This window comes from Trichophyton verrucosum (genome assembly GCF_000151505.1).
Source record: "Trichophyton verrucosum HKI 0517 chromosome Unknown contig01082_1.f1.exp, whole genome shotgun sequence".
In the NCBI taxonomy this organism is placed as follows: domain Eukaryota; kingdom Fungi; phylum Ascomycota; class Eurotiomycetes; order Onygenales; family Arthrodermataceae; genus Trichophyton; species Trichophyton verrucosum.
In genome coordinates, this window is record NW_003315171.1 from 1 (window position 1) to 21,423 (window position 21,423).

Sequence of the window (21,423 nt, forward strand, 5' to 3'; positions counted from 1 at the left end):
GAGAGAGAGAGAGAAAATGGTGCATGCATTGAGCTATTTTATATGTAAAAGGGAATGAGAAACAAAGAAAGCAGCCTGGCAGTGAGCGGAGATGGAAGCGAGTAGAAGTATGATAGATAGATATGAGAGCGTAACTAGTGTAGAGACTGTATATAGGGATATCAAAACACGAAGTAAGAGACACAAAATGAGCAGCAAAGGAAAAGAAAAGCAAAGCAAAGAAAAGAAAAGAAAAGAGAGCAAAATGGTATGGTACGGGAGGGGGATAAGTATACTCACAGCGAAAAAAGTAAGGTAGGCAAGATGTAGACAAGAATTTAAGAATGGCAGACGGTAAATAACTAGTTATCTTCCCGGATCAAGCTCGAGTGTCTTTTTTTTTTTTTAGAAGATGAGAGAGACAGAGCTGCCTGCGCATTCTCGTATATCACCGTGGTAGAGCAGGTAAGGTAAGTAAGGTAGATTAAGGAGGTATGAAAAAAGTAAGGAGAAGTAACAGAAAGGAGTATAAGAGAGATGAAATGAAATAGTAGTAATAAGGATGAGATAAGAAAAAGAGATAAGGAAATATAGAAATAGAATTAGAAAATAACAGACCGATAGATGGACAGTACTGACAGGAATGGTGTATATGGCATGGTGTGGTGTGGTGTGGTGTGGTATAAAGTGGTATATGGAGGCATGGAACGCACGAACAGACGGACACAGGGGGTGCAATAGAGACACGAGGGAGGCTATCCAGGAGCAAGGAAGGAGATGAATGAGGGAGAAGGCAACAGATAACAAAAGAAATAAGAGTAAGGGGAGGGGGATATGGAGATGGTGGGAATAAACCAAAGTGCAAAGGCAAAGGGGGAATAGAAAAAGGAAGATTATATCCATGAAATTCCAGATAGAACAAAAAGAAATGAAAAAAAAAAAAAATCATCAAAATGGTCAATCAACTGTGCAATCCTGGACCGGTCGAGAAGGTTAGAGACTGTGTTTTCGAGAGAGATGGATGTATTCGTGTGCCTTTTTCTCGGTTATCCTTGCGGCGGACGTTGAGAGGAGGAGGGGGAGGCCGAGGAGGCTCGGTTGTATGTGCGACTCGTTCGAAAGACAGCGGAACAGACCACAGCATGGTCGAGTGAGATTCGGCTGTTGCTTGGGTCCCCCTGTCTGACTGCTCTCGGGCATCATTGAATCCGATTCCCCCTGCTCTTGACTGTAAATGTTGGCAATTGAAGATGATTTGGTTTTAAAATGGCTTGCTTTTCCTTTTTGAAAATCGTACACCCCTGGAAAGAATCCTCTACCTGTGTTTTTGCGCGTCACTTCGTGTCTCTTATCAGTCGAATTGACCCTTTTTTCTTTCTTTCTTTTTTCTTTTCCTTTGGCCGAACCTCCCATTGTCCGTTATGTTTAATATGTTTCTCTCCTCAGCCCGTTCTGTCTGTCGTCTGGTTTGCCTGCCCGCCTGTCTCTCGGATTGTTCATGGAATGTTTTCCCTCCCCAACCTCCCTCCTTCCCTCCCCCCCTCGTCTCTCTCTCTCTCTCTCTTTTCTCTCTTTTTTTTTGTTATTATCTTGTTTTCATTCCGTTTACATGATAATGCACTTGGCGCAGCAGCCGGCCTGGTCGCCATGGTCGTCGACGTCCACCTTGCCCTCTGGGCCTCGGGATCCGAACCCACCGCCACCGGATGAGTAGGATGACATTTCTTTGTTGTATCGGCGGATTTCTCGAACGATATCGTAAAAGGCGTTGTCGACGTTGATGCGTGACTTGGCTGATGTCTCGATGAACTTGCATCCAAAGCTCCGTGCTAGTTTTTCGCCATCTGTCGAGAGTTAGTTAGGCGATGTTCGTAGAAGAAGCAGAGTAGGCAAAAAGAAAAAGAGACGCACCCTCTTGTGAGACTTCTCGCTCCTTTTCCAAGTCGCACTTGTTGCCTACGAGGATGATGGGGAAGTAGTCCTTGTCCTTGACTCGGAGTATCTGCTGCTGGAACGTGATGATTTCCTCAAACGACTGCCGAGAGGTGATGGAGTAGACGAGCAGGAAGCCCTCGCCGGTTCGCATGTACTGTTCTCTCATGGCCGAGTACTCTTCCTGACCGGCGGTATCGAGCACGTCTAGCAGGGCGACCTCGTCGTCGATGACGCATTGCTTTCTGTATGAATCTGTGACGGATGAGTCTATGTACGGAACAAGAGGAAGAAGACGAAGACGAAGACGAAGACAGAGACGATGAAGACGATGAAGAATAAGAAGAGAGGAGGAAGGAAAGGGGAAAAAAGGCACCTTCAATTGTAGGGTCATATTCGTCGACGAAATGGCTCTGGATCAATTGGATGGTCAGACAGGATTTGCCGACACCACCGCCGCCGACGACGACCAGCTTGTATTCTCGGAGATACTGCAGACGTTAGCAGGAGTAAGGGAGCAGAAGAAGAGCCGGCTTACTCGTGAGGCCATGATGTGTTGAGAGTAGTCGTAACAACCGGAGGAGAAGAAGAAGAAGAAGAAGAAGAAGAAAGACGACGACGACGACGCAGCAGCGTAAGGGGGGCGGCTTCGGAACAGACGACGGCGACAACGACAACGACGAAGAGGAGGAAGAACGACAACGCTGGAGACTCCCTCTCTTCTAGACGGATTCTCGACAGGCCGAAGAAAAAGAGAAGAGAACGAAGTGAAGAGATATAGAAGGACGTCAAGTCAGAAGAAGGGCCAAAAAGAAAGAAGAAACGAGAGATCGCAGCAAAGAGTTCGAGTCGGTGGTTGCAGCAGTTGAGAAGCGACGGCGAGGAGGAAAAAGCAAAAGGACAGCTTCTTAACTCCTTTTCGAGGAGGCGACAAGACGAAGATAAGTAGAAGATGAAGAGGAGAAGATGATAAGTAGTAGAAGAGAAGATGAAGATGAAGATGAAGAAGTAGAAGAAGAGATGGGCGCTGCTCGAGACGCTGGATGTTCTTCTTTGCTGCTCTCGACTCGACGACGTTTGACGCTCGCCCTTTTTTTCTTTGCTATCAGAAAAGACGAAGAAGAAGAAAAGGAAGAAAGAGAAATAAAAAAAAAAAGGGAAATAAAAAAAGGGAAAAAAAAGAAGCAAAGAAAAGCAAAAAAAAGAGAAGAGAGAGAGTAAAAAAAGGAAAAAAAGGAAAAAAAAAAAAGGGACCGCTATCTTAGTTGTTGATTATTATTTCTACTACAGCACCAGACTACATAAGAGACAAACCACAGCAGTCGACAGGAGTGATACGAGAGACAGAGAGAGACAGAGATAGATGCAGGTCGACTGGCTACTTGGATGGCTTACAGGAAGGTCTGTCTCCTCGCCGTCGCTTCTACTGGCGAGTAAGTGTACCATGCAGGCATTCGGCGGCATCCACGAACGAACGACCGGCAGCAACAAGCAGCAGATACAGCAGCAACAGCAGATACTACAGCAGCAGCAAGCATCAGGGCGATGGACAGCCTCGAGCAGCGTCGTCTTCCGGGCATAACCCTGCAGCAGGGCCGCGGGCGTCTCAGCGAGCCAGACGACGGCGCGTTGAGGCGTCTTCCTGCCCGTATACATGCTACTCCGTCCAGCACCGCAGGCACCGCAGATCCCCAGCAGGCATCATCCTGCCACCGCCCGCCAGCCTTCGGCTCAGTTGACTGCTGCTCTTACTCTACTCGACTCTACACACCTAGTACACTGATACTTCTTAAGAGAATCCCCGTTGGCACGTTCTCCGTCTACTTAGACAGCCAGTGGAGTTTGCAGAAGCTGGAAAGAGAAGGGAGAAAAAAGGGGGCCCTGTTCCCCATCCTCAGGTCCCATCCATCCCAGGCTTTACTTTTTGATACTTAACGCCTTTTTGCCTTGGGAAAAAGGGATTGGCCTGGCTTGACGCCGGAGATTGCGAGCATCCACCCGCTAACAGGTTAGGCTCGCCCAAGCTACGGAGTATGTACCTTACTGATGATGTAAAAGTAAGTATGTACTTACTTCCTGACCTACTACTACTCGGTGCAGCACCTACTTATGTGTGATAAGCCTCCCCCGGGGAAAGCTATCACACGGCGCAGATGCAGGTAGTCCGTTGGTTGCCTGGGTAGCAGCAAGGCCAACAAGGCAGGCAAGCAAGCCAGCAAGCAAGCCAGCCAGCAGGAGTCAAAACGGACAGCCACTTGGTCTGTCCTGCGAGCTCCGGACGGTCACAGCCAGGCCTCTATTCGCTGATGGCGTCTCGATACGGCGGAGTATCCGTCCTGCTACTGGCTGACCTGAGACCTCGCTGCGTGCGTGCGTGATCTAGTTCCTGCATGAGACGTGAACTCTGGGAGGGCATGGAGACTGCCCAGAGACCCGAACCGGGCCTGGAGACTGGAGTGCATTTTGCCCTTCTTTTTTTTTTTTTTTTTTTTTTTTTTTTTTTTTTTTTTTTTGCACATGCTTTCTACATATTTATTATTTTATTACGAAAAAATGGCCACTCAACTCTGGCTCTGCTCCGTACAAAACGACCTTGATGGAGTCAGGCTCCGTCGTCCTGCTACGCTACTACGAAGTGCAACTGCTTTGCTCGAGTTGGTTACGCCAGCCGGTGCTAGGAAGCTCGACTGCCACCCGCCAGTTAGGTACAAGGTACAGGTACAGGTACAGGTACAAGGTACTACTCTGTACTTCTGTACTTCTCCTGTGGCCTTCACCGGTCAGCCCTGTCAGGGTTTCACACGCTACCAGCTCTCCCTTGCTCTCGACCTGCCAGGCCCAAAAAATCTTGCAGCCCTTGCTTGACCTTTCCCCTCCCACTCCCACGTCTCATCTCGGTAGAGGGGACACTTAGCTACTTACGGAGTATGTGCCTACAGTTAGGTTATCCTCCCTGGCCCTGCTCTCATCGGCTCGCTGGGCCGATATACATATTTTAATTTATTATTTCCTCGTGCTTCTTCTTCTTCTTCTTCTTTCTTCTTTTTCTTCTTTTTGCAACGACAGGCCTTGTCATGCCATGCGGATCTAATCCCTGGCCCTGGGAGTTTCGGATGTACAGTATCATTAGTTACTCATGGCATCGACTGCAACCTCTCGCTGCCTGTTATCATACCTATCATTATCGGTGTGCTTACAGAGAGTGTTCCGTACATGTGTTGCATCCGTGTTCGCCGGCTTATTATTGCCCATTTATGCAAGTAGATCACACATCTACCGACTTCGATGGCTCTACGCTGGCACGAGCAAGACAGACCAGCAGGTCTCTGGCCGAAGGATCCGTCTCTTATCTCCGGAGTAGCATACTCGTCCATCTCATCCTGGCCTTGGGCTCCAGACGGTCAGGATTGATATTGCATCTTTGATAGTAGTGTTATGTCACAGTAGTGTCCTACTCTGCGATCTGACCCTCTCGTTTCTCGTATTATATTGGCCATCTAGCCTTAAGGAACAGTCCAAGTCCACAGCAACCTCACACCACTTAAGTCATTTATTGGCAACCCCCCCTGCCCTGCCCTGCCGGCGTGGATCTCCTCGCGGGTGATGTTCAGCCCAAAAACAGCCATGATGGATGCCCTGCCCTGTCGACATTTCACGTGTAGAAAGTGCTTTTTCTCGCTTCTTCTTCCTCTTCTTTCTTATATTTACCTCTTTTCACCTCAAAGAGACTATCGCTTTTGGGCCTGGAGGGGACTGACTTTTCTACGCCCGCCGGACAATGCAAGGTACCTCATCTACTCAATCTAGTGTAGGAGCTAAGCTAAGCGGGCAAGCTTGGCAGGAGGTACATAGCAAAGGACTCAAAAAAAGGGGGTTTGATAGACAGTAACAACAATAACAATAGTACGGAGGGACAATGGACAAGACACGTTCTATATACAGATCTACATGGTCAAGTCCTCATCCGTGTCCTCGGATTCATCTCTTTTTTCTTTACTCTCGGACCTTCTGCCCGTTCTGCTTCTTGGGCTTAGGACCTCCTATATAGAGCCGTTGGCGAGCCCTACGAGGACGCGCGCGTGTCAGAAAAAATTCACGTTTGACTCCAGAACGGGGGAAAGGGAGAAGGGGGAAAGGAACGGAAACGGAAGACAAGATTTGCTCGGTTGGGGGCTCCTTTGATATGAAAATGGATTGAAAGGAGAAAAAAAAAAAGTAAAAAAACTCACTTGATGCTGTGGGTAGATCAACGTATCCGCGATAACGACGTTCTCCGGCCGCCCAGCAGTGAATACGATTACCTCCGCGATGTCCTCTGCTGTGAGAGGATCACAGCCACTAGATATCACACACACATTCAACAACAGTCAGTGTCACGGAACTTGACAGCTCATCAGAGAGAGAGAGAGACTAGAACTTACGCATAAACAGCATCCGCCTTGGCTTTGTCTCCGTAAAATCTCACCACGGAAAATTCCTGCAAACATCGCCGCCGCCGCCGCTCCTGCGTTAGCTTATATCGTGGTCCAAATCATCTTTTATCTTCAATCACCAAAAGTTAAGTGGTTAGATGCTTACAGTTTCAACTTGGCCGGGATCAATTTCAATAACCCTGATGCGAGTAGCGATGAGTTCCTTCCGGAGAGCGTCGGTGAAGCTTCGGACCGCCGCCTTGGTAGCGCAGTAGATGCTGCCGCCGGGGTACGCCTCTCGGCCAGCAATGCTTCCGAGATTGATGATGTCTCCCCGTCCACCGTTTGGCCTCTTCTGGAAGATAGGTAGCACAGCCTGAGTCATGTGGATCAAGCCATGAACATTGGTGTTGAACATCACCTCCAGATCTTCCGTGGCGATCTCAGGGGCCTTTGCTACTCCTCTAACAAGTCCGCTGCACCCAACCAGTCAGTCAGTCAGTAGCCGTACTGCATGTACTCAAACAAACACATTGTTCCGTCCGCGCTCGTCCACAAGAAGGGGATGGTTGCAAAAGACATACGCATTGTTCACTAGGATATCGATCTCCTTGAACTCCTCCGGCAGCTCGACGATGAACTTGTCGATGTTCTCCTTCTTGCTGACGTCAAGCTGCACCGGAAGCACCTTGACGCCCTCCCCTACCTCCGTCTTGATCTGCTCGGCAACCTGCTTGAGCGAGTCGAATCGCCGAGCAGTCAGGATGAGTTTCAGGTTCTTCGGCGACGTTCGCGCGAATTCCAGCGCGGTGGCCTTGCCGATGCCTGACGATGCTCCGGTCACTAGGATCGTCTTGCCGTCAAGGCGTTTGCCCATCGCGGTGGCCATTGTCCGTCTCGTGTAGGTGCGATGGACGATCTGAGCGAGTGATGCCGGGCTAGAGCTAGAAAGCGAGGGCCGGCTGTTGCTTAGAACGATCGATCGGGAGTCAAGGGCGCCTAGGTTTCTGATAAACGTTCGAAGACGCAGCATGGATATAGCCAGAGCGTCGATTGGCCCCCTTTTCTCTTCCTTTCTTCTTCTCGTCCTCTGTATCTCGTCGTCGTCGTCGTTGTTTACATTGAAAGCTGCGAATGTTGACTCTTCTCCCCGCAGTTTTCCCCCTTTGCCGGATTAGTCATCCGACTTTAGGGCTTAGCGCCGATATTAGCCACGGTCATGTGACGTCACTAAAAAAATACCACAAAAAAAGGAGAAAAAGGAGAAAAAGGAGAAACATCTAAAGAGATGCCATGCATGGATATATGAAGATAGAGAGGTCTCTATATTTGTACAGATATGCTCGGGCTAATGCCTCGTGCTTTTATAGCTGAGACATTCCCTAGAAGTATAGGGAAACTAAGATATCCGGCTTTCTTGTAACTCTCCACTGTAGAGTTGCTTTAAGACACAACTGCATGTCCAATATGTATACCCCATACTGCCTTTATGCCTTCTCATTTGCCTCATATCACTCTATGCTGGATACAAAGGATAGTCAGTGAAGGTATATTCCCCTATAGTGGATTAATCAAGACATAGCGGGCTATATGAAGAGCATACCTCTCTAGTGTTTTTGACCAGGCCAGGTAGAAAGGAGAGCTGTGAATACCTAAAGCAGGAGAGGCTCTCTTTCCCAGTCTTGCTACTCCTATGTCTCTATACCCACATTATTGCTTCCTGATAATGTAGATATACTGTTATACTAAGAGTGTAATCTATTACATGCCAACACCTATAACTGACCTGACTGCTAATGTCGTTATGCCTGCCGTTCTTCACTAGCTATAGGACGCCGAGCACAGTCGTTCACTTAGAAAGAGCTAGAAGACTAAAAAGAAAGGCCTTCACGATGTTGTCGTAGTCTTGCCCTAAAAGAGGGAGTCAGGGAGGGCAAGGGCACACGCAACAGGATGGATGGCCTTTTTTCTCCTCTTCTTCTCATCCTCCCTCTCTTCTCCCACCTCTCTCTCCTGTCATCACCATCATCTCACCTATTAAAGACATCTTCAAGCCTCTCCGGCTGCTTCTTCGAGCTATCTTTCAAGCTCACCAATTCTCGTTGCATCGACTGTGCCGTATACACATACTCCAGACTGTTCAACCTTTGACTCGACTGATATCCCGGCTGCTCGAGTCATCTCCTCTTGAAACCTCCTGCAGTACGACAGACAGCAAACAGACTGCCTGTCAAATCTGGGGCTCGTTACCGCAGAGACTCCTTGTTCAGCTCAGACTCCGTAGTCGGATTCACTGACTGCTAGCCAGCCATGGCTCAGGAAAACCGTATTGACTGGCGGCCCTTTACCAAGAAAGTCCTCGAGAAATGGGCATTCGCATCCGGCCCAGAACTCCCTGAGCCTCGTCACTGCACGATCAGCTCTCCATCGCGCTTGAGAGAGTCTGGCCCGTATGCCGTGGCGTACTTCTACCTCGTCACTGAAGCAGAGCCTGGACCCTGGTATGTGATTGAGAGTACGTTGTGGGACACGGAGAAGAACTTCAAGCTCCGTGAAGCTATCTTCATCGTCCCTTGCCGTGATCCTCCTTCTGCCAGCCATCCGTTTGTTTGTGAATGGGATGATGGCTTGCATGTCTATATCGTTCGTCATCTCAAGGGGGCTAAAAATCTCACTGTTGTCAAAGAGGCTGCGAAGAAGAACAGTAAGAAGAAACCAAGAAAATCACCCAAGAAGAAGCCCCAGAAGATGATAGAGGATGACTATCCTAGCGCTATGGAATCGTATGATGGTTCCTCAGATGAGCCAGAGGGCAGCTCTCGTCATGCTGCCAACGGGCAACAAGATTCCATTGGTGACATCCTCGACGCTAAGCCTCTGGCTCCTCCTCACGATGGCTATCCTGTCGATGAGAAGCCATCTGATTATGAAAAGATGGCTGATTTGAATGAGGAAGAGTCTTCGGCTTCTTCCCCTGAGTCTGATATCTGTGACGAAGATACGCCTGCGTCAAGCCAGTCACTCGATAACATCGGAGACAACTCTTCAGAGAAGCCCATCGACACTGACGACATCGACACTGATGAGATCGACACCGAGGTCCCCAGCTTCAAATCCTCCGAGTCTGACGAGGAAGAAGGTATTCAAGGGTATAACGCAGCAGACTATGAATGCTACCGGCAAGACACCGAGCTTTCTGAAGAAGCCCTTGACGAGATTTACACTCGAGACCAGGCGCAGGACGAGAAATCCGCGGTCCATCATTATAACTTCTTTGGCGATGCCATGCCGGCACGAAACTCCACGCCTCCCGAGGTATCTCTGTTTGTGCTCCTGAAAGGACCCAAGTGTTGGCCACACGAGAGTTCCTGCGTCGCCAGCCTCATGCACCGAGCAATCAAGTACATCGATCCGGTCCTTTACACCGGTCCTCTGGAAGTCTTGTCGTATGCCCACACTCCTAGTCTCCTCAAGGGTATTACCGGACACGTCCATAAGTTCTACACCAGCCACGGAACCTGGGTCCACGATAAGGCCAAGCGTGGTAAGAAACGGCCGATTCTCGATCCAGCTGACTCGGATTCTTATTATGCAGAGCCATGGCTGCCATTCAACGGGTTGCTGAATCCTCACTGGAGATCCTGGTCGAGAAACGACTTCAAGAAAGGAATGGGTGAAAGGGCTCCTCCCAAGATGATAAGAATCCGCCCTATGCCCAAGTCGCCGCTCTCGCAGTGTGTGCTGGCCAGTGAGATTTAGGGGTTACCGTGATGATGATGATCGTGACGGGGTGGCTGGTTTATTTTATCAAGTCTGCTTGTTTGCTGGTTTCCCGCAGCTGAAGCTCGGGAATGTCGTTCGTGGTTTTGTTCACTCTGGTGGATTGTGGATTTTAGTGTGGGTGATGGACCTTCCTGGGACTCAACTTCACACGGAGAAGAGACTCTTGCTTTTTTTCAGTACCCAGTAAAGGTTACACGTTCGAGGCCGCAGAGCACAGTTTACCTCTTAATGAAGGAGACGGGATGGATGAGATCATTGTGGTGGTGGGCGTTGAAACGATATTTGCTATGAGATCTGATACTTGCCTTGTGACAATGTACTGCTATTGATGCAGCCATGATTTGAACGAAGATGTATCTAATCCGAAAAGACACGAAAAAAAAAAAATATGTGTATTAGGCGTCGAACAAATTCTTCATCGATTAAATAATAAGCTTGTCAAAGAGCAGTGAGGCTGAATTGAAAGGGAATAAAGGGAGAGTTGGCCGGACTCGGCATGTTCATCAGGAAGTGAGATACAGCTAGGAAACAAGTAAGGAGAAAAAAAAAGATACAGGCATCCACCAACCGGCCCGCCTATCCGAATATCACAGTGAGCTTATACCGACCTAACACCTAGCATGGAAGCAAAGTCATGTATCATAGAGGAGATTAACACAGAAAGGAAAAGAACACGAAAGACAAATTGATAGTAGGAAATAAATGTCCAGTAAGGTTACGCGCTGGCAAGCGAAAGTGAAAATGTAGTAAAGAAAGGGTATAAACGCCATATCATCGACTGATATTCCTTGATCGATAGACAGGGACATGGGGATAAGAGATTGAGGGCTACTTTAATGAAGCCAGCTCCCTCTCCTTTGCACGCAAGGCTTCACGCATATTCTCTGCCTCCCGTTGCAACTGAGCTCTTCTCGCTGCCTTGACGTTATCATCAGCTGCGGGTGTAAGAGGCGGCGGGGGAATAGAGTGGCTGCCATGTGCTGGCTGGGTAGCCGGGGGGTTCACTGGATTCGGTGAATAAGAGCGAGTGCCAGGTTGAGGTTGTGTTTGTGTCTGGGATCTGGCTGGAGCGTTTGAGCCAAGAGCAGCATCGACGTGGGATTCGGTAAAACTGGGATCTGTATGGTTGAGCAACGAGGAGATTGAACTTAGACGGCCTGAGTTTGGTAGAGCGCGAGCACTCGCTGGGTTTATGGGAGGAAGGTGTGCAGAAGCGGAAATGTCGGACTGTATACGAGTAGCTGGGGGTGCGGATTCGGCAGAGGTGCTTTCAGAGTGAGTCCGTTTCTTGGTGTTGGGGGAGTGGTTGATCAGGGTGTTTAGGCCGGGGGAGGAGGTAGATTGTGTTGGTTTGCTGTAGTAGCCTGTGAAGTCAATAGGTGGAGGAGCACTATGAGGAAACTGAGCGGTCCCGTAGCTGGTTCCTCCATTCTCAGACGGAGGGTAGGCATTAGTATCGGCATTGCTAGTTGCAAGGCTGGCAGAGTGTAGCTCCGGGGAGACTGAAGAATTGTCGGAAGACCCAGCTCCTGGAGAACGATCTCTAAGAGCTGGAACGACCCGTTTTCGTCTTTTGATGACTGTCTTTTTCATTGCAACAGGCCGATGACTTCCATGGAGCCGGTAATAGAGGCCTGGATATCACTGATTAGCAGAGCTGCGAGGAAGATATAACCTGAGCAGATACTACTTACCACAAGCGTTACATATGGTATTCCCCTGGTCATCTCTCCTCCAGAGCGGAGTGAGGGTAGTGCCACAGTTCTGACAGGCCTTCGGCATTCCGCTGGCATCCTGGGATGCGCTGTCTAAAGCATCTAGTCCGCTCTGAGCCTGTTCTTCACTTGTCTGAGCAGATGGAGATGCTCTCGCTTGACGAACTGAAGGAGCTCGAGGAGCTGCCTTGTACACGCGGTTATTGTATGCCGGGCATCCATCGCATCCTACCGCGCCGCCGGTTCCGTTACAGCTCCCGCCACCGGGACAGGTGCCTGCTGGAGTAGATCCGCAGCCGGATGCGTTCTGAGCGGACACATCACTCGCGGCGGGAGAGGCTCTTGGGTCTGAGGTTGAGCTATTCGCATAGCCACTGTTTGCGTTTGCTCCAGAGTCACGGATCCGGTTTGTAGGTCTGTCCGTATTTCTAGCTTTGAGATATAGGCCGCAAGCGTTGCAGATAGTTGAACCAGACGGTGACCTGCGCCATAAGGGAGTTCGTTTTGTTCCACAGTTCCTGCGTAGAGAATGCTATGTTAGCATATCCGTCTAGTAGACGTACGTACTGCGTAGGTTGTTGTAACATGCGAGCACTTACACACACTGGTGTCCCAAGAAGACCTCTGTATTCCGCGAAGCCTTTGGCGACGCTCTCGAGCGACTTGAGCTCTCTGGCGCCGATACCTGCTCCGAGGCTTGACTGTGCTGTTGTTGTTGCTGTTGCTGTTGCTGCTGCTGCTGCTGCGACTCACTCTGATTCTGATCACTCGGCGCAGCGTCGTCCATGGCTGCACCTGTACTGACGCTTGCCTTATCTCCGTCAGGCGACCGGCTGGCGTCAAAGCTATCAGGCCGGATATCCGCTACGCCTCGCGCAGAAGAAACTAGCTGGTGTGCAGCATCAAGGTCCTCGGCAGATGGCTGGCGTATCATATCGCGTTTTGTAGCTGGGAATCCGCGCACGGTCTCTGATGAAGATCGGAGAGTGAGCATCGGCAGCGTCTGTACCTATCGGGTATTTCTTCTTCTTAAAGAGATCCTCCTCCGTGAGAAATCACCCCCAAAATCCGCTAGTAAGCCCGAGTCAAACGAGGGGACAAGCCGTTGGGGTCAAAAGATGAGACTGTTTGTTTGCGATCGGGAGGTCTTTTGGGGGTCGTTTTGACCAGGACGTTTGCCACTGGCGAAAATGCTTCAAGCGACAAGCACAGAGAGAGGGAGAGAGAGAGAGAGAGAGAGATGGTTTTATACGCTGGACATGTATGCAATAGCAGGAGGGCGAGGGTAATCTGGTGGCCTTCAGTCCTTCAGTTAGCAACAATATTTGCTCAAGTCTGGCCGGCTGCAGGCTCCTTTAAGCCGAAGCTTTCGACGGTCGAGTATGAGGAGTCGTTATACTGCGAAAGCCAGCGCTGATGAGAATAAGGAGAATGAAAGATCTTCTTACCAAAGAACAAACAGAGAAAAAGGAGCTGAGATGACAGGACAGGCAGAGAAAGACGACAGCGACAAGAGGATGACACGACAAGCGAAATAGTCAACCTACTATTGGCCAGGAGGACGGAAGATTAAACTAGGCTCCCAAGATAAAAAAAAAAAAGTCCCAAGTTGGAGAAACTGAAAAAAAGGAAGAAAAAAAAAAAATGCTTGTCCTTATCAGATCTTCACCAAGGTTTTCGCTTCCTTTTGTTCCGCCTGCCTGAGTTTACCCACCGGGTCTCGAGTGCCTCAGCTATCTTATACACCGATTCTGGGGGCGAGGTGACCGTTGAAAGCGAGGTCGAGACGATCTGCTGCAAGCGCGCTCGCTGATGCTTGATTCTGGGTCGTGTGATGCTTTCTTTTTCGCCTTCGTCTTTCTCCTTTCGTCATGGTGGTGCTGCGGCTGGTTCTGCGTACGTTTCTTATTCACGGACGAGCGAATCTGATTATCTCTCCCCGTTGATTATCTTATCTTGATCATCAGTGCACGCAGCACGCCACCGCAAGCCTGGAACCTCCGTCCGCCCGCCCTTTGATCCTTGTCTTCCGGTTATCGCCTAGATAAAAACGTTTCCTGATCTGGCCTTCTATCTCCTCGTTGCTCCCTTTTTTTTTCTCCCGCCCTTTTACGCCCTCGTCGTCACAATCTCGTCGTTCGTCCGCTTCGTCTTTCGGCTGATCAGATTTGCTGATAAGAAATTTAACCTCATCAGCCCCACTTGCTAAGCCGTCGCGCGTTCTTATTTTTGGGGCTTGGCGTTTGTAATGGCATCTACACGCTGTCTGATTGGCCGGAGACAAACGTAAGCATAACTCCGAGAGTCTTTATTGGCTATTTCCTTTTTTGGACTAGTAACACGTGATATCACCCTGGTCGCCGGGGAAGTTCGCCCTAGCAAGGGGTCGTGCATGCATTGACTCCAGACAGGGAATAAACAGGAGAAAAGGGGCTAGCGGCAGGGAAAGTAGTGGACTCATATACGTAAAAGTAGCATACTACAGTACAGTACAGTAAAGCGGGAGCAAGTTGTAATAATAATGGTATATCCCAAATATGATAAGAGCAGAAGACAAGAAGACCGGAAAGTTGTCGATAGGGGGTAGGCCAGTGAAGAAGAAACGGTATAATCTAACCACCCCAGTTCTCATTTGCACGTTGCAGGTAAGCAGGGAAAAAGGAATAATGTCAGGATTGATATAGGATATTTCGCAAAATTAAGAGCAAGGGCTTTAGCGGGACACAGTATCGGGAGCGAATTCCTGGTGCGTGTCAAGATTAGATGGGGGCCAGGACCACCGTTAAACTTGCTCAGCGCCCCAGCCTGGGTCACCACCATCCTCGCGCATGTTGGCTGGTGGTTCTATGGATGGAATGTACTCGAGCACACAGTAGCCCAGGCCGACGATTCCGATAAGCGATCCGGCAATGATACGCAGAACGTTATACTCGAGGATGATGCAGCCAACGAAGACGTAAACTGCAGTAGATATTAGGAAGGCGCTATATATGTGGGTAATAAGGTTGATGCAACTTACAGATTCCTCGTCCGATGAAGGAGAACATGAAGGACACATGCCTGGTTATGTATGGTGGAACGTTCGGTACCAGCTCCATACCAGCGGTGGCTGTGATAGAATGTCCACATTAGCACACCCGTAAACTATTATAATATAACATCCACAACCAGACTATAGATTAGTCCGGAGAATAGGAGCACCATACCTAGACCGAAAAGGATGACATAGACTCCGATGATGATATTTCGGCTAAAACAACGCTATTTAGTTCTCGCCCAAAATAATGTATTGACAGGCTCGGAAGATGAACTTACAACAGCGGGCCTGAAAAGAACTGACTGATTCCACCCAAGATCATTATAACACCCACCCCCAAGTTGACCAAACGGCTACAGAGTCAAGATATGTTAGCTCTCGGAGATTTGAAAGAAATAACGCAGTCGCAGAGCCAGCATGGCGCACGCGGTACTGCCACATCATATACTCACAATGCATTAGAGAGATCCATTTTGCTTGTTGATATGATACACTAATTGAATGAACAGAGTTGTCGTAAAAGCTGTCGTAAAGTTCCTCGTTTCTGTCGGATATCTTCGCAAATAACAAAAGGGTGCAGGAAAGTGTATGAAATTTCGGCGTTGTGCAATACGTTTCAAAAGACAAAAAGCGAATATCAGCCTGTTAAATAAAGCTCGTGGTCGTCGTGAGAGGAATGTCGTGGCCTAGGCAGCGAGGGAGTTCGAGGCAGCTAGCTTGCTGACGTCGGCGAGGCTTTAGCGATTAAGGAAAGGTTACGCTTAGCTATTAACACGGTCAGCAACGCGATTCCCGATGACACAGAGATGGATGTCCTTGATGAGAGCTTTAAAGACATCACCTTACGTACCTTGTAGCTGTTGTTGTTTGCTGTTGAAAGCAATAATAAACGCAAGCATCAAGGCGCAAGCATTTGTTATTAGCTTAGTAAGAAATTACGTAGTCCTTGTCACGTGCTTTATAATCTCCTTCCTTTTTAGGAAAGGGGTATTAGTTACAAGGTGATGGATGATGACGAGTTGATAGCTTGGAGTGATGAGCATTTGATTGGGAGCAGAATACATCTTATGGTTTTTGTATAAATATACTCAAATTTGGCTGTCTAATTGAGAGCGAGTCCCTAAAACATATTCTTTTTAACTCACTGGCGATCTAAGTATGGGATTCTCGGCGTCAGAGACATTTATATCGAGGGCTTAACCTGGTTAGCGGACACTTATACGGTAAAAGTCTTAGATACCCTAAAGTCGAGCTTTTATCTTCTTTTCTGCCAAAACTTCCTTCACCAAAGCAGCAACTTCAACGCAGCATCCAAATGAAGTCTGGTATCCGAATCCACCATGGCCGTAATTATGCACCACGGCAATGCCATCGATCTGGTCCTTTTCAACCCTCGTACCTCCTTGTCTAAGAGGTCGTAGGCCAACACCATGGCGAATGATGTCAAGACCCTCAATACCTCTCTGCTTGCCATTTTCATCTTTGCCAACAAGTTGAGGGCAGACGGCAACACATCGCCTCATGATGCGTACTGCTAGGCTGGGTTCTGGCTGGCTGTCCCAGCTATTTACCTGGTAGGATCCGCCTAGGATAGTTCCGCCCCCTACAAAAACCGTTAATCTCTAGTTGATTAGTGTGAGGTGAATACTTACCGGCGGCCCTCGTCATCATGTAGCAAGCTTCATCATCCCCATCATCGCAGCCAGATAAGGAATACATGGCACCTGGGTCGTTTCGCACAACCACAACCTGGCCACGAGCAGGGTACATCTTAGTATCCTCGACTCCGCCTAGCTTCAGTGACCCAAGGCCGGTACAGTTGACGATAAGATCAGGCTTCTGGCCAGAGGAATGTACTTTGGCGGCTTCAAATATATGTTTGAAAGTAGCACGCTTGAACACGGCCCCATTCTTGCAGCACTGTGACACCAACCATGCAAGGTAGACAGGCGCATTCATGCAAACTGAAGTGAACTCGGCTTGGTTATCTACTCCTTCTGGAAGATCACTATCAGGAGTAAGCGTGAACTTTGCAGCCGGCTGTTAGCTAACTATATTATGGTCGTAGTTTCGACTCAAACATGGGATATTTGGGTATGAATATTCATACACCAGGCACAATGTCCTTGTACCAAGGATCAGGACGGAGTAGCTCTTTGAACCATAGTCCTGTAGAGAAATTTGCATCCTTCTTTCGATTTATTACAACCGACTCTGTAGTTATGAATTAGCATAACTAGTAGTTTAGGCATATTGTAAACATTCTTACTTTGGAAATGTATGCCGGCTTCCGGGTGATTTTGAGCCAGGTCTTCGAGAACAGGCCAGGTATTTGTTTCCCACCGGGCATGCGCAGAGCCCTCAGCACCAGTTCTATTTCACGACCAATGCGTGAATTGACCATCGATTAGCATAATTACCGGACGTAGAATGCAAACTAGCCGGGCAGCCTGGGCTATGCCACGGCCTGACTAAATGGAACCTTCATTCAGATCTAGAAAACCATTAAACATACGGAAGGAAGTTGGCACCAGCCCACATAGAACAGTATTCAATGTCATAGTCCCCAGGCATATGCTTTGCAGCAACAGTGACCTGGTTCGACTTATCCTTGGAGAGCAAGTAGGCGGTCGTTAACCCGATAACTCCACCCCTGCGAAAGGTGCATTCGTTAGAACAAATGAACAAAGAGTAACATTTCAACCCCGGCACCAACATACCCAATAACAACGATTTTGTTACTAGCCGCCATACTGCTACGTGCGAGGAAGGCTTCTTGATGGTTGACGAAGGGACGACGAGCAAGCGAAGAAGACGAAGAATCAGACAAGCCCGAGGTAAAGCCCGGGTTTTAAGTAGCTAGTCATAGGCCAGAGCTTAACTTCGGGGCTCCGCTTCTCCGCGTTTGGGGAAACTGCCGATATCAGCACAGCTAGACATTGGCTTCAGTGTGGCCTTGTTTGTTGAGTGTAACTTGAGAATCCATCGGTTCTATTAACTAGCCGTCTTTGCGATAGGTGAGATGGTAGAACTCTAGCAAGATATCCTTTTTTTTTTTTTTATTTTTTTTTTGGAGGCGTCTCATTCAAGCCCTGAATCTCAACCTGACAAAGGACAGTTAAATCATGCATTGACGTTTGCAGTCGATACATAGGAGCTCAATTGCTCTATTTTACATCGAATGTGATCATGATTTGGATGTGACAACCTGCAGGTTCTGAACCACTTAGGTACCTAGTTAAGATAAAAGGCTTGGCGTGGTATTAGTTATTAGTTATAGGTAATCTGCCTAGCTACCAATTAACTGTTTATTCCCTGTTAACTAACTAGAGTAATTCTGATGGCCTGGAATTAATGAGTAATAACATTGCTTAGCTTGTTAGGTCTAGGAAAATTAAAAGTAAATGTGACCGGAGACCTATGAATTTATTCGACATATGTACATAAATGTATACATGTGAATTTACTCCATCCGAATTCGTTGAAGAGACTAACATGCGTTGAAGGAACATGAAGACTAACTTCCCATTTGGGATGAAATAGACAATAAATCAACGCTGTAATATTCGCCCAATTTAGCACTGGGTATACTGCACAATAACGTTCCACTTGTCATCATGGAAGTCTTGACCGGAAACATATGAGCCACCAGGGTTGCAAGTGTTGAGAATCAACTGGGCACCCTCGGCGACGTTGTAGAACCCAGGGAGAACCTTTGTAAACGTATTCTAAATTTCCATGAGTATACAACATAAAGAGGTCATGTTATAGACATATGCACTTACGTCGTTGCACCACCAAATAGCAGAGTCATAGGAGCAGCTGACTCTGCCGCAGTTTCCAGGTCCGGGGCCGTTTGTAGGGCGACCTGGTACACGATAGAGGTAGGCAATGCCTTCCTCGATGCGTTTACGGGAGCATTCCCGCTGTCTGCCGCAGATAACGTTGTCACGCTTAAATAGCCCGTGAATATCTCTGGCGTGCTCCCTTTTGCGCCCAGAGGTGGCCATTTCGATATCATAGTTGGGGTTGATCTTGAGGAGCTGGGAATGGACCTCCTCGACAGTACCGTTCAGGGTCAGGGGAGGCCCATTAGCGGTAGCCTTGACCTCCCAGGAAAAGGGTTCAACTCCGTACCCCTTAATAGGAGCTTCCACGGCTTGTGCCTATCTTGCATGAGTGATCACAGCCATATATCTTGTGCTAAATATTGGGGAATACATACACTTGCCCCTAGAAGGCTAGCAGCAATAGAGAAGAGAATAGAGGTTCTCATTTTGAAAGGGAGGTAGGCGAAGGCGAGGCTAAAAGGTTCGAGGGACTTTAGATTGAGTGAGAGAGGAGTTTTGATGGAGTGTCTGGGTGTGAGAGTCAGGAAAAAGGAAGGGAAAAGCATTCAGTATTTATACCTATGGACATGATGTGTTATCTCCTATACTTTCTGTATTTCCCATCCTCAAGTGCCGAGTTGGTGAATCCAATTGCCTCTTCCGAGAGGTACCTTGAATATTCGAACGGGGAGTCATGGGAGGATTGTTTTGATACAGGGTATAGGGGAAAACGAGACCAATGCCCCTGCCATCGTGGGATGACAATCACCAACCATAACGCTCATGGATACTGGAAGAGTTGGACTGCATATAGTAATGTTTAGGAACAAGAACCTGCATCTCCGGTAGCAAGGGGGTATATCCAAGTGCAGCTAGGAAGAGATATAATTGTTATTTATTGATCCATCATGCTGACAAGAAGATGGTTATCGCCTTTGCGGCCGAAGTGCCTTTATGTTAGTATAATTCATAGCCTGTATTCATCCGCTTCAAAGAGCCGCTATATGCTAGGAAGCATATCAATAGGGCAGCAAGTAAGGGCTTGTTAACTATGGTATATGCCCTCCTATACTCTACATCATTATTTATCCTTGTAGATTCCTTATTGCGAGAAGCGAAATCCAAACTTGGATTTCTCTACTCCATATAGTTCAGTAAATTCCGCAAGGATCTATCTCCATTTGCATGGTATACTAGACGAGATTTCATACCCGAAGTGGAGTCTTCTGCAGCCAGGCTCAGGTATAAGCAGCCAGAAAGGAAACCTCCAATACTTGGCGTTATTTGCGTATCGAAGTGTAGTCGGCCCAGCGTACATTAGTACCTAGGTAGCGTCCTTCCGGCTCAACATATTGCTGTACCAGGGTATTTCAGAGGCGCTCAATGTCTGAATGGTCGGTCCACTATGCCTCCATACTACCAAGACCCAGCAGCCACCAACAAATGTTCCATAAAAAGCATTGATGTCATGCCTTCACACAGGTGCATAACAACAATATTTGGGAAAGCCCCTGGGGGTAATAAAGTGCTGGGGACACACTAGACATTTGACTGTTCCTTGCTTCCTCGTAATGTTGGCATTCGAACAGTCTAGCCTCCCGAGTATGTGGAAATACGACATTTGCTCCATGCGTCAGTCGATGCCAGGCAACAAGGGGTCCGGAGCATGGTTAATAAACAGTACGCCGGTCTCCGCTTGAGAATGCCTCCAGAGGGTGTAGTGGTGCTTCCAATTCCGGGGAACAAGGTATCTTCTCGGGTGTTGGAATGATATCGTAGGCTCTTCCACCTCCAAACCCAAAATCAGTATTTCACGCTCTTGATTTGATAATTGCCATCCCCAGTTTATCCGCTGTTTCCGTACCTTGTCCTTTGGTCATGGTCAATTGAAGACTACCTGAATTGGTTCTGCTCACAGGATCCGGACTTCCTGGCCATGCTTATCCATAAGTTGATACCATTTGTCCATTTCCCATCACTACCTCCCTTGTTCCTGCCGAATGACGTTCGGATGGGGCCCGTAGAATGAACCATCACGATAGGTGTTGTGTCATCGAACAAGAGGTTCCCCATCTGTCGGTGGCTCTGGTCGCCCGGCGCTTCTGTTTGCCTTTCGGCCGAAGAAGTTAGTTAATGGAGTTTTACTCCTCCGTACTCTGTACCTGGTAACTACCATAGGGCCGTCTGGGGGTTTTTCGGAATGGTAGAAAAATTATTCCAAAACTATAATTTAAAAAAGTACTAATTTATTAAGAAACTATAGAAATACTAGAGATATTCTAAAATATTTTAATTAAATATATATATTTCTATTAGTTTATATATAGATAACTTTTTAATACTAAAAATATTTAGTATTATAATAAATTAGTACTATTTAGAATTAATATAAGTTAGTACCATAATATATTAGTATTTTATAGTACTATATATTAATATAGTATTATCTTAATTTAGTACTAGAGATTCTATATTAGAGCTTATTAGAGTACTATATTCTACTATAAAAATAAAATATTCTATTAGTATTAAATAAAATTAAAGGCTCTAGTAGCCTATTAGAGCTATAAAATATTATTACTATTATTAATATTAATAGAAATAATATATTAGCTTAATTTAACTACTAATAAATTAATAATAGTATATAGTTTAGAGTTAATATATAATATTAATAATAAAAGTAGAGGGTCCCTCTTAATTTTATAAGTATTAATAATATATAAGAAGACTTA

At 47.5% G+C, this 21,423-nt stretch overlaps 6 protein-coding genes across 6 annotated transcripts; 1 reads left to right on the top strand and 5 right to left on the bottom strand.

Moving 5' to 3' along the window:
* Nucleotides 1–1,584: 1,584 nt before the first annotated feature.
* TRV_07650 (uncharacterized protein) lies at nt 1,585–3,375 on the bottom strand (the record flags this gene model as incomplete). The annotated part of the gene is made up of 4 exons (XM_003018286.1): nt 1,585–1,823; nt 1,891–2,324; nt 2,450–3,171; nt 3,307–3,375. 4 exons carry the CDS (start codon nt 3,373–3,375, stop codon nt 1,585–1,587), a joined length of 1,464 nt encoding a protein of 487 aa, XP_003018332.1.
* Nucleotides 3,376–6,477: 3,102 nt separating this feature from the next.
* On the bottom strand, nt 6,478–7,212 carry TRV_07651 (3-ketoacyl-acyl carrier protein reductase; the record flags this gene model as incomplete). The annotated part of the gene is made up of 2 exons (XM_003018287.1): nt 6,478–6,787; nt 6,908–7,212. 2 exons carry the CDS (start codon nt 7,210–7,212, stop codon nt 6,478–6,480), a joined length of 615 nt encoding a protein of 204 aa, XP_003018333.1.
* Nucleotides 7,213–8,633: 1,421 nt separating this feature from the next.
* TRV_07652 (uncharacterized protein) lies at nt 8,634–10,293 on the top strand (the record flags this gene model as incomplete). The annotated part of the gene is made up of 2 exons (XM_003018288.1): nt 8,634–10,057; nt 10,083–10,293. The coding sequence occupies 2 exons, from the start codon at nt 8,634–8,636 to the stop codon at nt 10,291–10,293; spliced, it is 1,635 nt and encodes a 544-aa protein (XP_003018334.1).
* Nucleotides 10,294–10,934: 641 nt separating this feature from the next.
* On the bottom strand, nt 10,935–12,815 carry TRV_07653 (siderophore transcription factor SreA; the record flags this gene model as incomplete). The annotated part of the gene is made up of 3 exons (XM_003018289.1): nt 10,935–11,740; nt 11,801–12,237; nt 12,421–12,815. 3 exons carry the CDS (start codon nt 12,813–12,815, stop codon nt 10,935–10,937), a joined length of 1,638 nt encoding a protein of 545 aa, XP_003018335.1.
* Nucleotides 12,816–16,099: 3,284 nt separating this feature from the next.
* Nucleotides 16,100–17,610, bottom strand: TRV_07654 (uncharacterized protein; the record flags this gene model as incomplete). The annotated part of the gene is made up of 6 exons (XM_003018290.1): nt 16,100–16,461; nt 16,511–16,898; nt 16,969–17,072; nt 17,128–17,231; nt 17,374–17,511; nt 17,579–17,610. The coding sequence occupies 6 exons, from the start codon at nt 17,608–17,610 to the stop codon at nt 16,100–16,102; spliced, it is 1,128 nt and encodes a 375-aa protein (XP_003018336.1).
* Nucleotides 17,611–18,433: 823 nt separating this feature from the next.
* On the bottom strand, nt 18,434–19,254 carry TRV_07655 (uncharacterized protein; the record flags this gene model as incomplete). Its single annotated transcript, XM_003018291.1, has 3 exons — nt 18,434–18,586; nt 18,644–19,024; nt 19,084–19,254. 3 exons carry the CDS (start codon nt 19,252–19,254, stop codon nt 18,434–18,436), a joined length of 705 nt encoding a protein of 234 aa, XP_003018337.1.
* Between the last annotated feature and the right edge of the window lie 2,169 nt (nt 19,255–21,423).